Source organism: Lepisma saccharinum, chromosome 9 (assembly GCF_977018435.1).
Source record: "Lepisma saccharinum chromosome 9, izLepSacc3.1, whole genome shotgun sequence".
Classification (NCBI taxonomy): domain Eukaryota; kingdom Metazoa; phylum Arthropoda; class Insecta; order Zygentoma; family Lepismatidae; genus Lepisma; species Lepisma saccharinum.
Genome location: NC_139237.1, coordinates 92,271,268 through 92,290,919, shown reverse-complemented (window position 1 = coordinate 92,290,919; position 19,652 = coordinate 92,271,268). Strand labels below are relative to the sequence as shown.

Below are 19,652 nucleotides of genomic sequence, written 5' to 3'. Positions count from 1 at the left end.
GAAGTGGGAATGCAGAAGGCGGCTGCCTAAACACGCATCGGGAGTCGTAAAATGTTTTACGGCCATGTGCGGTCCACATAAGCAATGGGAGCTGCGACAGTTCTTGGAAGCGTGTTGCTGCTTGCACACGATGACTGCAGCCTCTTTTAATTTTATTTTTCCTGCTATGTGGTCGCTGAAGGGTGGAAGGGGAATGGCAAGTTTCTTTTCTTTTTATCCGGAATAAAAATTCAATCTTTTCGTATGTTTCTGCGCTGTGCAAATCTCATTCTTTTCATTATGAGAGTCATTTCCTCTTGTCTTCAGTCGAGCCACTTGCTTTGCCCACTTTCTCTCCGAAAGGGAATTCGAACTCGGCCAGTTTTTTTTTGTTTTTTTTTGGGGGGGAGGGGAGTTAATTTACAAAGGAATCTGAGAAATGCGTATGAAAAGAGCTTTGCTCAAAAAGTAACTTGTTAACTGAAAATACATACACACACACACACACACACACACACACACGAAGAGCCAGAGTAAATTGTACTTGCAACAAAAAATACGAGAGTCAAAACGTTTCCTCCTAACAAAGATTAAAGTTTTGTTTATATTTTTTAACAAATCATTCTTATAGTTGAAACGTACAGCAAACTGTTATTTTAGTTTCTTGCTACCTGAAAGAGGGTTGAGATATCAAGTTACGGTTACTCACTTCAGAAAGTAATTAACAGTAGTCCCAATGTTGATGTGGATGTATGTATATACTTGTACAGTCACGGACACTTCTGGGTTGTAGTGAATACATTGACTTTCAATGGAATCATTACAACCCAGCAGTGTCCGTGACTGTACATTCTGTCTCGGGAATCTGCGGAGCAAGGTCCCGTTATAGAAGGGGGACGAGTGGACGGAACGAAGCAGTGTATTACTGCAAACGGCTGATAGAGGCAGCCGCAGTTTCCACTCCATGCTCTCACCTCCCCTCCCTAATTGGTCGAGCCCTCCCGAGTCGCTACCTGCGCACACTTGTTTTCCTTCGCTTGCTCCAGAGATTGCCGGCACAGAGTTTAGGTATGTGCATGTCGCGAGCCTCTGGCATCCAAATCCTGGCTTGTTTGAACCTGGAACTTCGACTCAATTTCCAACCCGCAGCCGCCGGCCCCCGTGGCGGAGTGGTTAGCACATCGCGCTACGATGCCAGGGGTCTCTGGTTCGAATCCCGGCCTGGGCATGGATGTTTGTGAGTGTCCATTCATCAATCATGAATGTGCAAAAGTATTGCTAGCAAATTATGTTGCTATTTTTAGCATCTCGATATCTGAAGTTCGCAATTGATTCTAACATAATCCTTATCCAAATCCAAAACAGCAATTTAAATATGATAGATTGCCACTAGTGGAGTAAATCTCTGTTGATTCTTTACCACTTATCCTCATGTTCGCAAATTAGCCAAAAGTGGTACAAAAAGCGAAGTCTAGTTGAGGAATCTAACGTTCTAGAGATCGCTTCAGGGTGAAAGCAAGATATATTTTTTTGCACAGCAGTGTAAGAGTTTTGTAGAAGAACAAAGGACAATTTAATGTTGGCGTCGATAACATGTGTTCCTCATAAAGGGAAGTTTGATGCGCTTGGGACGCAAAGGATTCCTCATTGAGCCGTGAGCTTTGAAGAAGGGGATTATATTATTCTTTAAGCGTGCGACTGTGTCACAGGGTGTGCTTTTTCCAAGAAAATGGATGCAGCAAGTTCTTTGATGTCTTGAAGAGACCCTTGTGAGTAAAGACGACACCGTTCCATTACGCACGTCGATGTGCGCGGTGCTGCGTATCTCTTGAAGACAATGGGACATTGTGGAATGTGCCGGGAATATTGCTAACATCATTGTGATCTCGTGGGCAGTTGTCCAGTGCTACAAGACGTGGCGGTCTGGAAGCCGGACTTGGAATATTGATCAGGATTCGGAACAGTCTTTTGAGACACCGCCTGGCCCTGATGTACCACGGCTAGAAGACAAAGCTTGGAACTTTGCCGGACATATCCGATGACATCAAGAGTATAGTTTAAACATGAACGGCCGCGGTTGTCCAGTCGGAAGGGCCAAGTAAGAGATGGGTTCGATTCCCGGCGCGAGTGATCTTTAGGCAGGGATTTTTCGACACTGTAGCTGCACAAAAGCGGCTCTAGATTCACCCGGCCTCGGCTCCAGCGTGAGGCTGAGTACATCACCTCCACTATTTCCGAAATTGAAAGAGGGGGAGGTTACTAAAAATTAGCAGTTACAGATACACTAGCCAAGTCACAAATGTGTCCGACGAAGGAAACATATGTTCTCCCGAAAAGGTCATCAATAAACGTGTTAAAATGCTTATAACAACTGTTTAAGATTCAATGTATGTGCTTTCTGTGCCTCATTTGTTTTGTTTTTCTCCCGCTGGGAACTTACTCGTTAGAACACGACATTCTGGGAGAGCGATGGCAATGACATGGTTCATGTCGGCTCGCAGCAGCAAGATAAACATTTCACTTTATATCAGCCTACTTGGATTTAGGCATTTGTGATTCATCAGTTTGTGTGCAAACGTGTTATCGTCATTGTAGGATAGTTAACCACATTAAAAGATTTGTATAAACCACAATCGTGTTGCTGTGTCCGTAAGATCCAGAACTATGGAAAAACTTCCACGGCGCAAGCCCCAGGGCGAATCGTATACAACATCCATAAACTAAGAGGAGTAATTATACACTAATAGTGTAGGCCTATAAGCAAAATATAGGTGAAAAAGTAACAATCACAAAGGAAAACTTATTTTGTTGATAAAAGCGACTATCTGCATAAAACATTAAAAAAATAGTGCACATTACTGCTTTAAAATAATTGTTTTCTAATAGTACTAAAAAACCAAGTTATGTTACACAGAAGCTAATCGTGAGTGCATTACAATTTTGACTTGCCTATCGTATTGTACGTATATTGGAATATATACTGTAGTAAACTTGCTTTCATGGTAACAATGTTAAGCCTTGTTTCCACATTTAAAAGCACTACAGGTGCTGACGAAGGCAGTTTTATAAACTAAAAACACTTTACACGTTGTGTTTCTACCCTATACAGTAAAACCTCGTTAATCCGGACTTAGCTTAATCCTGACGGGCAAAATAAAAAAAGCAGAATGCAAGGTTTTAAATGTGGCTAGAAGTAAACAAGAGAACTTCCCAAAGAAAAGGAAGTCGAGCACTGATGATATTCTGTTTCCCGCAGACTTTGTACTGTTTAGTGTATTTAGGCCTATGTCCTTTAAATACACCATAATAAACGTGTTTTGTTGCTATAAACTTAGTTTTAATGCACTTTCTGCTGTTCTTTTAGGTTATTTAAGTTAATCCGGACTTCCGTTAAACCGGTCAACTTAGTCCGTATTAACGAGGTTTTACTGTATCAGGGTCTTCTTCAGACCTGTATTGCTTCCATATAGGCTATATTTATTCTTTTCATTTTGGTCATTATTTGTTAATTAGGGTGCAGAAGAGGGTGCCGACCCGAATGCAAGGGTTGCTCAAGCATCCCCTCGTTTCCCCCATGGGGCGCCCCTGTGTGTGGAAGATTTGTCTTTGAAAACGAATCTGAACGATTTCCCCATTTCTAGGTTTAGCCCGAGAGGTATAACTGTAGCAAGTGAAGCTGTCAGTCACGCGACAGCAATCAACGCGACTGAGACAGCTATGAGAAACTCCATCTTCAAAAGTGAAGTCGAAAGGTTCTAATTGGTCGCCTGTGCCACGACTTGGAGGCACTTTTTATTGCCTTCTTCTGCGACCAATTCTCGAAGCACGGAAACCCACTTTGCGTGCAAGGAGGTCGCCGATTGAGGTCAGTTTTTCTTCTCTGTGGTGGTCAAGCATGTGGTCGGCCGTCTGGTACGACTGGAACCTGTAAACAGCGGCTGACGTTACGTGACATAAAGACAGGGGACTTGGAATGCGAAATTCGAGTGAGCCGAACAGACGCTGCTTCTATTATGTCTGTTCAACCAGAAAAGTTGAAAGGAGACGTGTAATGAGAAACTGAAATACAAGTACATATGTGTGTTCTACCTCACTGTTCTGTGTCTCGCTTTTTCTTTTTCGCTCCCTCCTTCCTCTCTTGCCTAGTAGGTTTCTTATGTGCGAGCAGAGCCGTCTGTCTACACACACATATACATTTTGTGCAGTTGTGAAAACAAATATATTCTTCGAATAATAATAACAAAGGAATAGAAAAGGCTATGTATTTTATGTCGAGAGCAGCGGTGGTCTAGTCGGCAGGGCGTCTTGACTGCCACGCAGGAGACCCAGGTTCGATTCCCGGGGAGAGTTATCTAAGGTTGTAATTTTTCGCACCTTCTCCCCGCATAAAGCGGTTCGGGGGTTCGCCCAGCCCCAAATCAACCTTGGGGTGGGGGTAAAGGCGGCCGGAGCGTGGTGCTGACCACATCACCTCCAAAATTGCCGATATCGAGAATGTGTGGTGCCCTACCCCCACATCCCAGAAATATGGTGCTATCTATATGCACGGGGTACTTTACCTTACCTATCTATAAATAACCAGGTGGATGCCCTCCCTGAAAAAGTGATTTTGGTTGATGTGAAAATGTACCCAAAGTATTGAACCAGATGAATGTCTCATATTCATCTCGATTTGAGAAGAGTGTAGACCTTTCTTGTGGCTGCAACATCACGATTCAGCAACAGGGTAGTCGCCCCTGTGAGAATCCGAATCCCTTGTTGCTTCCGTTGGTGGGAAGCCACAGCGTCTGTTGTGTATCAGCTCACTTAATCGGATGAGCCTTTTCTTTCTCCTGGGTGCGTGTCAAATTGGAAGCGATTGACTGATAGCGCCTGCAGCAGCCATCAAAGGGATTGGATCCCGATAGGCAGGCGTTGGTTGTTTCGCTTTGAGCTCTGCCTGCTCCTGGGATAACGCTGAAGAACCGAGGGTCGAAAGTCAGGCTGATAACCGATGTTCTTTGTTTCTCGTCGCTTTGGCGCCAACAACATTTCTGTTTTTATCAAGAGCCGTGACCGTAACTTCGAACCTCTCTCCTGCTGTTGTCACTGCTCACTTCCTAAATTTATATTTAGACAGAATTTGCGAATATTTCTCATACGTAGAGTTTCTATACGTCCCGGATTCGCCGGGACAGTCCCGGAATAGTTGTCCCAGTGTCCCGAAAAGTTTCTTCGGGGCGCACTAATGACCCGGAATAGGATGGGAAAGCAGAAATGATTAACATTATACTTTCATGAATTTCGTTATTTACATTCCTGTACACGAATCTATTATGTAAGCTTGAACATATAGTTCTGAAAATTGCTGTGACTTGATGCAAAATCCTGTCTTCCTTTTCTTCGCGTTCGTAGATATGGTTTCTGCAATACTTTACCGTCTTTGGAACGTTATGTCAATTTCAGTGTATAGTCTAATAATTATGGCGTACACACATACTGCTTTGTCGGTTCACCCCCGCCCCCTCCCAGGCGTTCTCCTGGATTTTCACTTATGAAATATAGCAACCGTACTTAAACCTTATCACAGGTATGAGTGCCTTTCTTTTATTTGGAGCATAATTAGAAGCAGTCTCGGTGGAAAGTGCGTTCAGTCGTCGACTCACGAATTCGATACCGAATAATCGGGATTAGTCATGGCATGGATATAGGTGTTCCTTTGCATGTCCGTTCTCAGCTATTCGTTCTTCATCGTCCCAATTACTCAAGATAATGGTTCTCAGTAAAGGACGCTTCTATGTTGTATCAACCCCACTGACTTTCAATGGGATCATTACAATCCAGAAGTGACCGTGACTGTACGTCGCTTCTGTGACACTCTGGGCTGATCGTGATTGAGTATGAATGTTGATTAGGTAAAATTCATGGTGCCAAGACTCAAAACACATGCCCACGGAAGATTGTGCTGGCTGTAGTGCTAGGCGTTTTCCAAGATGTATATAGAGAAAGTAAGTTCATTTGGAATAACCAAAAAAAAAAAAAGATAATATGGCATCCAAAAATATGTTGAAATAGGCAACGAATAAATTCTATTAGTTATCGTGTACATTTGCTTATTCGCCAAATAATTTGGTCAATTTTTTCAAATTTATCAAAAAGGGATGAGGAGACAGGTGAGTGGAGAAGGTTGCATAATTTTGAATGCATGATATGTATTCGTGTCCAGGTATCATTATAATAAATAAATCCTGAAGAGTTAGGTGGACAGGCCATGGGGCACGAATGGAAGAGGAAAGAAGAGTTTACAGGATTCTTGTTGGGAAACCTGATGGTGAGAGACCTGTAGGAAGGCCAAGACGAAGATGGAGGGACAACGTTGAGATGGACCTAAAGGAAATCGGTAAGGGTGGAAAAGATTGGATTGATCTTGCCCAGGATAGGGACAGTTGGAAGACTTGTTGCTGCAGCCATAAACCTTCGGGTTTAAGAAGGCTAGAATTATCAAATTTAGTTAGGGGTACCAAATTTGTTTGTTTACCAAAAAGTATAACCAAACTCGTTACTGACATTTGAGTGCCTTCCGAAAACCCGCCTCTTACACTTCCCTCAGAGCAGCAGAAAAGTCAATTCAGAGTAAGGAAACGAAAAAAATAATTCTGCGGAAGCACTAAATAGTGGTTGCACGTACGAGGCTGCCCTGGTTTGCATTTCTGAAAAATCTTATCTCGGAACTCCAAGAAGTGTAACATTTCCAGATGAAATGATATATCGTGGCTTTTGCTGAAGATTGAACAACGAAGAATTTGTTGTCCCGTTTTGGTTGCGCGACGTATCTGCCGATGAAGAAATTCGAAATGTATAAGTGTAGTCATTCTCTGGACGAGCAGGGAGCTTTGAACTTGTCAGCTACTTATCAGCTGCCTCAGCACAATGGGCACAGTGTTCCTTGGCGGAAGGAAGGTCGGAGGCCGTCACGGCGACCTTTCATCTCCCGTGATTAGTGGCTCTAAGTGTCCCCCCCCCTCATATGCTGACTGGAGATTTCATCCCGTGGGCTTTTTATGTTTGGACGGAGAACCCACACGTGGCAGTAACGGAGGTTTCACATGCGTGTATGTGTGTGCTAGGGGTTTGTCCAGAATTTTCTATTGACAAGTGGGTGTAATATTAAATTTAGCGCCAAAATGACCTTAAATTTGCTTTTGTGAAGAATTGGGGGTGCTAGTAGGGCGTTGGTAAATCACTGTTTGTTTATCCATAACCCACAACATGGACGTCAGCCGGATCTTTTCCAGGGAGGGGCAAGCAAGCTATTTTTTATCGGGGGGGGGACATAATAGTGATGCCCCTCAAAAAACTTCTTCGGTCTGAAATTATCACGTTCCTTCAAGGCACTTACAATAATTAACATAAATTACTGTAACTGAAATGAAATTGTGTGAAATATGTAATTTTTAGCTAAACTGAACCTGAGGTTATAGTTTAGTTTCCACTCCAATTTCTGTAGATAAATTGCTTTTTTCAAAATTGTGGTCTAACCTCGAAACTATCTAAGCTGAAGAATAGGCTCTCTGTTCATTTGACCTTTTCCATTTCTATGCATTTCAAATGAGCTCGCAAACATCTCTGGCTCAACCCTTTTTGGAAATTGTATCCATTTCTCGATACCTATTGAACACACACGTAAATACAATATCGGAAATGTGCCGAATAATGTTTCCCGATTGGTGTATACAGACTCTTGAGAATTGTGTGCTTTTAGAGAGAACAGGAGCAACAAGCTGTTTGGCACTTTCTATTTCCGTTACTTTACATCACTAAGTCATTGGTTAATCTCGGCAATGATGATGATTTGTTAACCGGTGAAATGAGTAACAGGACACAGGCGAAGGCCAGACCGCAAACTTGCATTACTCGAGTTGAACATTGTAATCAGAGCTCAGGCTTAGATTCCTGGGTTGAACACAAGAAACATAATGAGTAGACGAAAGCATTGCCTTTAACATTTTTGCTAGCATAAATGCTATCTATGTATATGCTTCCAGAAATCTCATAGCGATAGTATTTTACACGGAAGCATTTAGCTTTTGTGATTACAATGTTTAACATATGGCACATATGTTGAGGAAAACGCTTTCGTCTAAAGAGGGCCTAACTTACACATGTTTTGTTGTGTAAAATCAAATTCTCCACCCGTATGGCGAAACTTGAAACTATAAAGAAAACAGACTTTTCAGAAAACTACTTCTATTTTGAAAAAAAATGCGGAACATAGGGCTAAGCTGCCACATAGCTTATTACAGCAGCGAAAGCAGAACACCACGAACATCCACTTAAACGTTCCAGAAGGAATTCTAAGTATAGTTAGGGGCTCTAGTCGCTCTTCAGACCAGATTAACGTGAAGTAGATTTTATCAAAATGAGGTTTACCAAAGTTCCATGTTTTAGACGGTTGACTCTGCGTTCGTCATGGCGCTCTGTAGGGCAAAGTCGATGTTTTGAAACGTTCCCTGTTGCTTGTTTACCTCCACAGCTGGGGAGAAAGCGTATCGAGGTGACTAACTTGTTGACATTGGCCGAGCGGTTGACACAATCAGGTCGTTTGCTTGTTCTCCTTCTAAAAAATCTGAATATGAAACTTTTACATTGTAGTCAACGCATGTCTGCAATATCTGAAAGTTCGAGCTGAAACTGTGCCACTAACCATCTACGGTCTAAAAAAAATGTGTGGTTATTTCGTTAAACAGTAAACCTGGTTATCTTTCTTCTAATAGCCCATGTTAATTACGAAGTTCGTTTAGAAGTTGGTAAAAGAAAACGAAGCTCTCCTTTGTTCATTGCTGAGTGCCATGAAGGCAGAGGTTTTGTTCATACCTTAACCTCCCCGAGGTTGCAGGTCCATACCGAGGGGTAGGTTAAGGGGGCTGAAGCCTAGGGCACCATTGATTTTTTTTTCTGTTAACACATTGCTGGAATTTTTTGTTTCCTATAGTAGTAGTAGTAATAGTGATTTTTAAATATATTTTTTAAAAAATCTGAAATCCAAACAATAAATCTTTAAATATAACCTATATTATTTTTAATGAGTTTTTCTTTGATTCCTAATTTCAAAATATGTAGGAAATAAATATAAAGAATGCCATGATCATATCGAGAGACGCACATAAAATGTCTGTGCTAAGTAGTGTGGCGGGGGACTACAATCCTGCCTATGGCGCCAAATTATCTAAGTACGGGGCTGGGCGAGACCAAGAGCCACATATGAAGTAATATTAGTGGGAAAATTGATATGTCCACTTCATGGACAAATAGTCTAATCGAGACTGGACCTACAGTTGAAAGTGAGTTCCGAACCACTATGTGCCGTCACCGGGTATCGAACCCGGGATCCCTTGATTAAAAGGCGACAGCGTTACCACTACATTTTATGGGAAATTCGAGATCACGTACACCTGGAACCGAGCTCACGTCACAGTGAATGAAACCTTTTGGTCAAACTATGGTATGACTCATCGCACGTAAGTCAAACACCTTCTCGGTCAAGCGCCGTATTTAATTTTCTGACGCAAGCGCGGAATGCTTTCGTGGTTAGGTTAGGCTTAAATCTCTTAGCATAAATACACTACATTTAGCCTAACAACTAAAGCATTTACGGCGCTTGACCGGAAAGGTGTTTGACTTACGTGCAATAAGCGAGGGAAAAGGACTCATGATGGCTCGGTGCTTCTGCTGACGAAGCCTGTAGCTCCTTGTCCACCCATAATCCCAAGACAGTTAAATTTAGCTATTTGCAGATAACAATGGCGAGGCAATTCTTTTGTTTTTTGTTTATTTTTTGAGAACCAATTTCGTGGCGTAGCAGGTGGAACTAATGGCCGCGTCCGTGTCCGTCGTGTGGCAACTGCAAGGGCCAGGTAAGAAACCTTCCGTTGCGACATCCACCAGGTTGATGCCCTCGTCTGGTGAATCGGCGCTTCTGCTCCTGAATCTGTAGTCGGTGTGGAGGATTAACGTGGTCAACTTATACAAGGACAATCGTAGATTAATATTTCAGGTTGGCAAAACACAGAGGCAGCAACGACGCCTGGGGTTTATTTTACTTCGCATTTCTGCCACTTTTGCCTAATCGCAAAGATGATTAGTGATGATTTGATGAAATTGATGAAGGGACACTTCGCAAAGAGCACCCAGGCCTAACTCGGTAGCTCGCTGTGCTAACCACTCACAAGGGAGGTTATCTAAGTGTCCCCCTCCGATTTCCATGAAACTTGGCAGGTGTATAGAGGAGCCCAAAGGAAGAATTACGTGTTATTTTGTTTCGGCTAAAAAAACTGTTTTAGAGGGCAAAACCCCCCAATGTCCAGATGAGGAGAAATTGAAGTGGGGATCTGACCCCGAAACCACGTAAATATGGCATAGGAAGAACACGCACATATAATTGGAACACACACAGCCCAGAGCTGTGTTTGCCAGTGATATGCACTTCATATCTCAAGTGTCCCACTTGTGTATCTGCCAGTACTATTAGCACAGAACTATTAGCAAGTCCTTCACGATAGCACTTGTGTTTGGTACCGACAATTCTACAGTTCTGTGCTGTGCGTGTTCTTCCTATGCCATATTTACGTGGTTTCGGGGTCAGATCCCCACTTAAATTCCTCATCATCTTGACATTTTAGGGGGGTTGCTCCTAAAACCTTTTTTTAGCCGAAACAAAAAAAAACGTATTTCTTCCTTTGGGCCCCTTTTATACACCTGCCAAGTTTCATGGAAATCTGAGGGGGACACTTGGATAACCTCCCTTGTCAGTCACGGAGGCCGGCGAGCGTCCTGGTCTCGAACCCCAGCCTTGGCATTGGTGTTCATCAATTTCATATAATCACTCATTCTCATCTTGGCGATTAACCAAAAGTCGAAGAAAAGCGACGTCAAATGAGAAAAATGGAGGACTGCTAACATAAAAAATCGCATCACCCATCCTGTGAATCAAACCCTATTCTACAATAATATAACTAGAAAGATAAATCGTTATGTAGCCAATCTACGCAAGCCTGAGTAGACAACCCGGCTCTCAAGATCTCTTGAGTATCCAGAGAAAAATATATCGTTGTGGCCAGTACACACACAGAAGTACTCCTTTGCACTACCATTGCATATTTTGTACCGGTAATGGTCTTCCTATTTCCTGGAATTCACTCTGGTTGAGGACACCATTCCACTGACATCATCACGATTGATAAGGTTTTGACTCAAAGTGCAGTCATTCTGAACAAGCCAAATGTTTGTACAGAATTAATGTAGATATAGTGATCAATTAATTTTGTTTTTCCTGATTGTCACAAGCAATGACATAGTTTTTGGTTAAACGTTTACATTCTTGCATTAAGACGTGACGTGGAAGTCACAAATGTAAGGAAATCGCTTGAATTACTAAATCGTGTTAATACTACATGATTCAGTGTCTTGTTACTTTCCTTTACTGATCACTGTCCTGGTTAAGCTAAAAAGGCACCACTGTTCATTTGTAAGTAAACTGTAATCCATAATTGTTTACTTTGGTGTTCTGGATACGTATTTAACTTTATTTTTCATAAGGGAAGCTTGATAACTTTTTTTTGTCAGCAATTCTCATAGTAACAGAAATTCGGGGGCAGGTTTTTCCTTCTAAGCCAACAAAATTTTATTTAAAGCATTGTATTCACTGTCCAACGTTATTGACCTAAGTTAACACAATCCACCCACTAATTATGCATAAATTATTCTACTGTAAGTTCCCGATTCCGTATGCAAGCCAGGCCCGGATTTAAGGGGAGTTTGGTGGGAGAGGAGGGGTCTGCAGTCGAGGGCCTCAATATGCAAAGTTCATCCACTGAAGGAAATTGCTTTGAAAAGGGCCACAAGAATGTAAAAATGGGAACTGAAATTAGGTAAAAAAAATATATTATGTGCAACTAACCATCTGACATAACTAAAAGGTACAAATAAATTTAGGATTTGAGTAACTGTTAGCACAGTACCTCGACACAGTGGCGTGCCAAGGATTTTCGAAAGGAGGGAGTTACGTGTATGTATGTGTGTGTGTGTGTGTATGTGTGTGTGTATATATATATGTATATATGTGTATATATATATAGCATATATTTTAGCCCTCGTTTTGCCATTTTTTCGTGGATTTGGCGTTCCTTTTTTAGGAATACTGGGACAAAGGGAGGTTTTGACCCCCACCAACCCCCCTCTTGGGCACGCCATTGCTCCACATATACGATCACGGGCCTGGTGCAAAGTTCATAATAAACTGCGATCTTTGTACAACATTAATACAAGTGAGCGAACGTTACTAAACGTGACAGTTTCTCGCGTTACTAAATGACAGATAGTTCTGTGTTGGGCAAAATATACTTTGGTTTATATTTGTCAAAACCCAAGAACGCGCACGTGACTCAACCAATCATCTCGAGTTCTAAAATGTGGCCGCTGTGACAGGTCTTACTTTTTTTCACTTGTTATTGGATTAGGATTTCTAAGAAAATGTCGCCTAAATCATCCACTCCGTGGGTTGCAAGTTCGTAGCTTTTTAAAAGCTGGGCGAACCCAAGTCTTATGTTAACTCCACCCAAATGAATATGCAGTCCGCCCCTTGAATGCGGTGTAGTATGACGAGTAATATGTAATTATTTTCTACTTGTTTTAGTCCTAGTTGAAGATTCAGTATCAAGGTCTTGGTGTTTGTAATTTATATCTTATCTATTTGCATTGTATTATCACTTGGATACAGGAATAATGTCGTTTCCGCCCGGGATAACCTGTCTCGAGGTTGTATCGTATTTTAAAAGGAAATCTGTTCCAGTGGGGAACACAGCCTATCGAAGCCCCTCCTCCGTGGGCACCATACGACACTGCTCAATGTGTTTTCCTTATTTGTTAGCTCCGGGAATTAAAAATTGAACACGCTGTGAATTTTCTGAATTAACGCTATTGTTTACAGTCAATGCAGGGAGAAGTTAACGAAGTGACAATTGAAAGCAAGTGAGTGCATTTTGTTTCCAGTTTTATTAACCTGTTGCGAAGTAACATTTATCTTGTGTACTGGAAGGTACACATTGTATTTGGTTCTTTGACGTCACTTTTTTCCTCTTAGGTTAATTAAGGGCGATGAGGATGATTGATGAGATGAATCTACGATTCCGTAGTTTACACTTGGCTCTCAACTCTGAACGTTCGATGATGGCACTTGAATTGAACACTCGCACAATTCCCAGAGAGGCGGGGTACTTTTACGTATTAGACAAGCAGCGGAAGTTGGAACACATTCTGAAAGATTAAACAGTCAAATTCAAAGAATAGTAAATCATCAATGGTAAAATTAAAACCAAATTTCAAATCAGTCAATATAATATAAGCGTACCCACACTACCAACCCGCAACTTAAAACTCTTTCGCAATCCCCCTAAAAGGCTCTCCCTTCTACATTCCCTGACATTCGCTACGAGACTCGGCGGCAAGCGACCCGGTATCAGCGCTTGTCTTTCCATGTGAACGTGTCCGCGACAGTCGCTTATATTAAACCTCGTAAAAAAGTTGAGTAACAGGGTCAGTTCTGAATAAAAGTGGAAAGAAAAATGGGGAAATAAAGTATACAAAGACTATCCGCACACCATCCGTGAGTTAAAAGAGAGTATTGTACGAGAAATCGGGAGAATTACAGTAGACTAACTTGCACGTGTAAATGGCAATTTCCTTCGGAGATGCCAGGAATGTGTTGCAGCAGAGGGACATAATTTTCAACAGCTTCTGTAGTCAAGGTTAGTACACAATATGAAAACTGAAATTTTAATAGCCGACTCTAGCGACTGTCGCTGACCCGTTCACCGGGAAAGACAAGCGCTGATGCCGGACAGCTTGCCGCAGTGTCTCGTAGCGAATGTCAGTACAATGCTCTGTACAACAGTCTATCGTCCTCTTTTCTTCGGCTTCTCCTGCCTCTAAATGCTGACATTTTCTTACCACAACACAGTATCTGAGAGTTGTTAATTTTTTCTGTGCCATATTGTATTAATTTTTTGTTGTTCTCTTCCGGCTGTTAGTTTCAGTATAAAATGGTCATTCAGTACTGTATCATCCCTATTTTCCTTCTCTATAGGTGGGTTTCATGTGACGTAAGGACGCGCACAGCCGCCATGTTTCCGGCCAGTTTTATTTGTCGTTTGCGAGGAAATATCCACCACGTAGCGTTCATTTGCACCAACTGCACGTTTCTTTTAAATCACGAATGTCTGTGTTAGTACCTCACTACCGCTTGAATTCCGTATGCTTACAAGAACTGGCATCAATCATGGCTGCTCGAACCAACAATGCAACAGTTGGTAACGTAGGTGAAACACGCCTATTATATTACATTTTGAGTGTCTGTACATGGGAAGGCCTTGTACTGGGTGGTTAGGAAGAGAACCTCTGCTTTACGGACAGTTTTGGAAGCTGAAAACAAAATGAATGACTGTGGGGCTACACAGCTTTGAACTTGGCTGTGCATTTCCCACCACGAAAAGATTGTAATGCAAATTTTCTTCGTTCGACCATCTGACGACTGTAGCGTCTCTTCATCTATTGAAGCCTCGGCTCTTGATAAGAGCTGTTGGGAAGGTTTACTACCAAGCTGTTTGCTTCCTACACCCCAACCTTGAAGCGAACGTGCCGTGAATTGCAACGTCTGCAAGGCCGCATTATCACCTAACAGCTGACGACATCGGAACGCGTGGGTGGACGTTGAAGCTATCAGCTTCACTTATTGTGTCCCCATTTCCACATCTTTTTATTAACTCTTCTGATCCTAGAATGAAAAGGGGCAATGATTGCACTGTTAACTTCGTTAAACGGTACAGTTGGGACATTTAAAATGTATTTGTGTAGGAACGATTTTTTAGCCTCCTTTCGCACATACTACACGTTTACATTGCAGCTTAGGACGCATAACATGAGTGTATTATTACAAAGTAAGAGTTCGTAAGTCAACAAATAACTGCCAATAGCGCCGACCTCATTATTTAGAGAAATGAGATGATTTTATTTTACTTCGCTTTTCTGCCACTTTTCGCTAATCGCAACAATGAGGATGAGATTAGTGGAATGAAATTGATGAAGGGACAAAGAACACTCCCACCCTGGCCGGGATTTGAGCCCGGGACCCTTGGCGTCGTAGCTCGCTGTGCGAATTAATCCACCACGGAGGCTGGCAAATTCGACAAACTTACTTCATGTATGTTGAGAGTTTGTGGTTCATATATTTAATTATACAAACACACGCACATTTAATGAAGATATTTGCGTTCATTCCATAATATTCATACACAAACAGTATAAACAGGTGAAACAAAAACTGCCGTCAGTATGAGTTCGTTTTCTTGGAAAAATATCCACTTTATTCACTCATTTATTTACATTGCATTCCCTGCCTGCACACTATTGTTCCAGTCAACCTTTTGTATGAGCAACATCACACAGAGACACACTAGACAAATAGTATTTTGTTTTGAGAGAATGAAAGCGCACCATTGTGCGTGTTATTTTTCTTTATCCATTTCCAATGAATTTGCTACAATGGAAACTTTTTTGTGGTCATAGCTTGGCCTACACTGTGAGACTACACATGCGATATCTCGACGACACCCACCTTGAGGGTAACTGTAATGAACTTTGATACTCGTGAAAGTAAAGTTTGATCTGAACTACCTTATGGTAGACCTAAACTTTTTTAAAAAAGTGAAATTAGAAGTTTTTATTCGTTCACTTGGCATGTAATCTTAAGGTTCAGTAGGATTTATTCAATGCTCGAGTACACAGTGTGCAAATTATTATTTTTTATGTATTTATTTACTTAGTTTCAGATACAGTACTGAAAGACAATTTTATACTGAAACTGTAGCAACAAGAAAAATAATTTAAAGAACAAGACAATACAAGATGGCAGACAAAAGAAAAATAAATTGTTACATGTACATTCTTAGTGATTGTCGGAAACTGTGTTCTGACAAGAAAATATCTACATTTACAGGCAGGTTATTATATAAGTGGGGGAGCCTATGGTAAACAAACCGCTGTAGGAGACAGAGCCTTGTAGCGGGAATGTGAGAGCTTTATGTTGCGGATTGGCCGTGCGGGTACTCGTAGATGAAATTGGTTGACAAGGAATTCGGTTTTAATTTTGCCATTAATGATTTTATGCAAAAAGTTCATATATGCTAGTTCGTGACACGTGTGTGGTGACTGGATGTTCAAAATATTTATGGAGCTGTCTGAGAAGGTGTTGTATGGCGAGCAATGGCGAGGAAACAGCTAAGTACAGAATCAAGTCTGGAAAGATTAGTTTTAGAAGCCATAGTCCAGATGCGAGAGCAGTATTCAAGAATGGGAGAGATAAAGGATTTGAAAAATATGCTAATGGCTGGTTGGTTTTGGATTTCATGGAACGTATACAGAATGCCAAGCAAGGAGACGCATGGCTCGTTTAGTAGTACATGTAATGTGCTCATTGAAGTTTAGCTTTGCGTCGATGATAACACACAGATCTTTTTGAGAGGAAACCTTTTTATGGGACTGTTTTCGAGAGTATAGAAAGAGAGCACTTTGTTCTTGTTTAAGGAAATTGTGAGGCAGGAGCATTTCTGGGGATTTAATTCAAGTTTCCACTGGCGACACCACAAAAGTAGTTCCGTAACGGCCTGTTGTAGGATTAGTGAATCGCGTTCAGATGAAATTTCTTCGAAGAGTTTACAGCAGATTTGTATATATTTTAAGTCTGTAAACTCTATTGCCTTGCGGTTCTAAGCACCTTAGAATATTGATTCTAACCTACGTCATTAAATTTTATGATGACTATGTGTAATTTAGAAACACTACTATATTTACATTCTCAGAAAACCCAAACTCATATAGAAAGAGTTATCGAACTAATAACACCTAAAATTTAACCAAATGTCTATTGCCAAGTTCGAACTTAACATCAATCTAACCTTCCGACAAGTTTCTTGTGGAACACTTTCGTACATGTAAAATATCACTACGCCATGAAAACGAAAGTGGAAAGCAGCCATTTGTTAGCTCGATGAGGTTGGTCTGTTACCGAATGGTGTCCTTTCATCCACTTCCACGAGGTTGCACTTCCGGACCATTACTAGCCACGAATGATTTTTCAATTGTTTTTGTTGCATAGTTAAGATACGGTATGCTTTCAATTCTATTTTCTTTGAGGGGGATAAATCCCGGGCATCTCCCCGTTAAATCGCACACTGCAAGTGCATGTGCACTTAAAGTTGCTCAATTCATGCGCTGTTACACGAACGCTCTCTTCTTCCAGGACCAGCAACAATGCGAAGAACTGGAGGAGCGACTGCACCAGCTGACGGCAGAGAACAAGGCCCTGAGGAGTAGACTGAAGGAGTTGAGTTCCCAGCACCCAGAGGGCTCTCCCCTCTCCGACGCCGAGAAAGAGCTGCTCCTGCGACGACACCCTTCCTCTGCCCCGCCGAGCATCCTTGGACATGTAAGTGCTCTGTTACCTTCAAGGACATATTTAGGGGTCCGGACACCCCCCCCCCCTTACAAAAACTTAACCACTAAAATTAAATAACGAAAGTATACTTGTGTATAATCGAGGATTATTTCTTTCCGCCAAACTTACTGGAATTCAAGAATTAGATTGAGATCATTTGACAGTACCAAAGAAGATTTATGCACACTCTTACTTATAATAATATGCTTAACATATTAATTAGTAACTTTTCTTTTCGTCAACTGGATCTAACAACTTTTTCTTATAAAGATAAAGAATTAAATATTTATTGAATAACATTAATTGCCTTGCCAGGACAGTTTTTATTTAAAAAATGGTGAGTTAACCACAGAAGCGTAATAATGAATACATGTGGTTATATCTGTATTATTATTAAGTCTTTTTACATATTATAAGTAACCTATACATTATATTAATGTATTAATATTAACATGTACATTATTATTATTTCTAACACACTTGGTTTGGAATCCTCCCCAAAATGTGTTTCTAGATAAATGTATCTTTACCTTGAAATTTATCTCCTGTAGAGCTTTATAGATTATTTTTGTGGTGGTAAATTATAGAGAAATAACGTAGTTGTGCATCAAATATGTTAGCTTATTTTAATAAATTTGTGCAAGCACGCTTCTTTCAAGTGTCTTGATTATTTTTTAACTTTTATTTTTTTTAAGGAAATGTCACCACACACAGAAGTAGAACTTGGTGACACAGTGGATGCATCTTGTCCCACCCCAGAATGGGACAAACAGTCCAGCAGCAGCCTGAGCGAAGTCTCTGTGGCCTGTTTGCAGGACCGCATTCTTCAGATGGAAGAGACTCATTACAGGTATGAAAACACATCATATATTTTTAATAATTCTCTAAATGTTAGAGAGACGATGGTTCTACATTAGCAGGCAGTGTTAATTGGACATTATCGATTGTATGGTGCTAGTGGAATAGTTGGTTCGAACACTGAATTTGTAGCTGATGTTGCATCATGCTGTAGTGTTCTCTCTTGACCACAGTGTGCTTGGAAGCAGGTCACCATGTGAGTTCGTGACAAATTTGCCAGATATAACCACACTGATGAGGTTCTCAGAATTTGATTTTAATTTAACATAATACTGACCTCTGTGGAGGAATGGTTAGCATAGAATGATATGGCACTAGGGATCATTGCGAGTGTCCCTTCATCGCTCATCCGCATCTTAGTGGTTAGCTAGAAGTGTCAGAAAGAACTAAGTATGAATGAATGCAATCAGTTAATTTAACATAAGTGGAATTTTTAGGGGAAGTAAATGAGTGTTCTTTTAATACAACACAAGGAAAATAAACAGCACAATATGAGAAATGTTTGTCTGAGCCTTTATTTGACTCAATCTCGGGAGTCATCATCAGGGCTGGTTGAGGGATGGCGAAGACGTGAATGATATTTGCATCATCTGAACTTCAACCACGTCTTCGCCATCTCTTGACCAGTCCTGATGATGACTCAGAGATGGAGTCAAAGCTTGGCCAGTTTGTATGTTGTTTAACAATAATGTTGCTGGCACATGAGCTAAGAAGTTTTTTTTAACGGTAAGTAATTGTTGTTGCTCTTCCTAACGCAGTACAAACGAGGAACTGCAGGCAACTCTGCAGGAGCTGGCAGATCTTCAGACGCAGCTAACAGAGCTCCAACAGGACAACGAGCGACTCACGGATGAGAAGGCTGTGCTGCTGGAGTCGCTCTGCCGGCAGACTGAGAAGCTGGAAGACACACGTGGACGTGTGAACACCCTCCAGCAGCTTCTGCTTAAGGAGGGAGACCCTCCGTGCCCTGACCGGGAGCAGAAACTGGTGGATCTTCTCAAGGTAAATGATATGTTTTTGTTTTTTTCCCCTCTGATTGGAAAGTTGTTGCTTGGTTTGTCAGCCAATGATTCTAGCATCGCTTTCTGGTTGCTGATCTAGCCCTATTGTCATTTACGTTCTACCCTCACTCTTAATCTCTTTCATGCTTTTTGAAATAAATTAATATGTTGGAGTAAATATTTTTACTGGAGCTCCTTAGTGAAATAGTTAGTTCTCTCACCTTCAGTGTATGATGGCCCAAATTTTATTCTGGTGGGAGATCCAAAGTTTTGATGTTGGCCCTGAGTAA

At 41.3% G+C, this 19,652-nt stretch overlaps 1 protein-coding gene across 8 annotated transcripts in view; it reads left to right on the top strand.

Moving 5' to 3' along the window:
- The window catches only part of LOC145992253 (cytospin-A-like), a 274,095-nt gene that overhangs the window by 232,881 nt on the left and 21,562 nt on the right, over positions 1 to 19,652 (top strand). For all 8 annotated transcript variants that reach the window (XM_083128616.1, XM_083128617.1, XM_083128618.1 and 5 more), the window contains 3 exons: positions 17,309 to 17,494; positions 18,199 to 18,353; positions 19,120 to 19,363. In XM_083128616.1, coding sequence (XP_082984742.1) covers positions 17,309 to 17,494; positions 18,199 to 18,353; positions 19,120 to 19,363 — 585 coding nt within the window. The remainder of the gene's footprint in view (positions 1 to 17,308; positions 17,495 to 18,198; positions 18,354 to 19,119; positions 19,364 to 19,652) is intronic.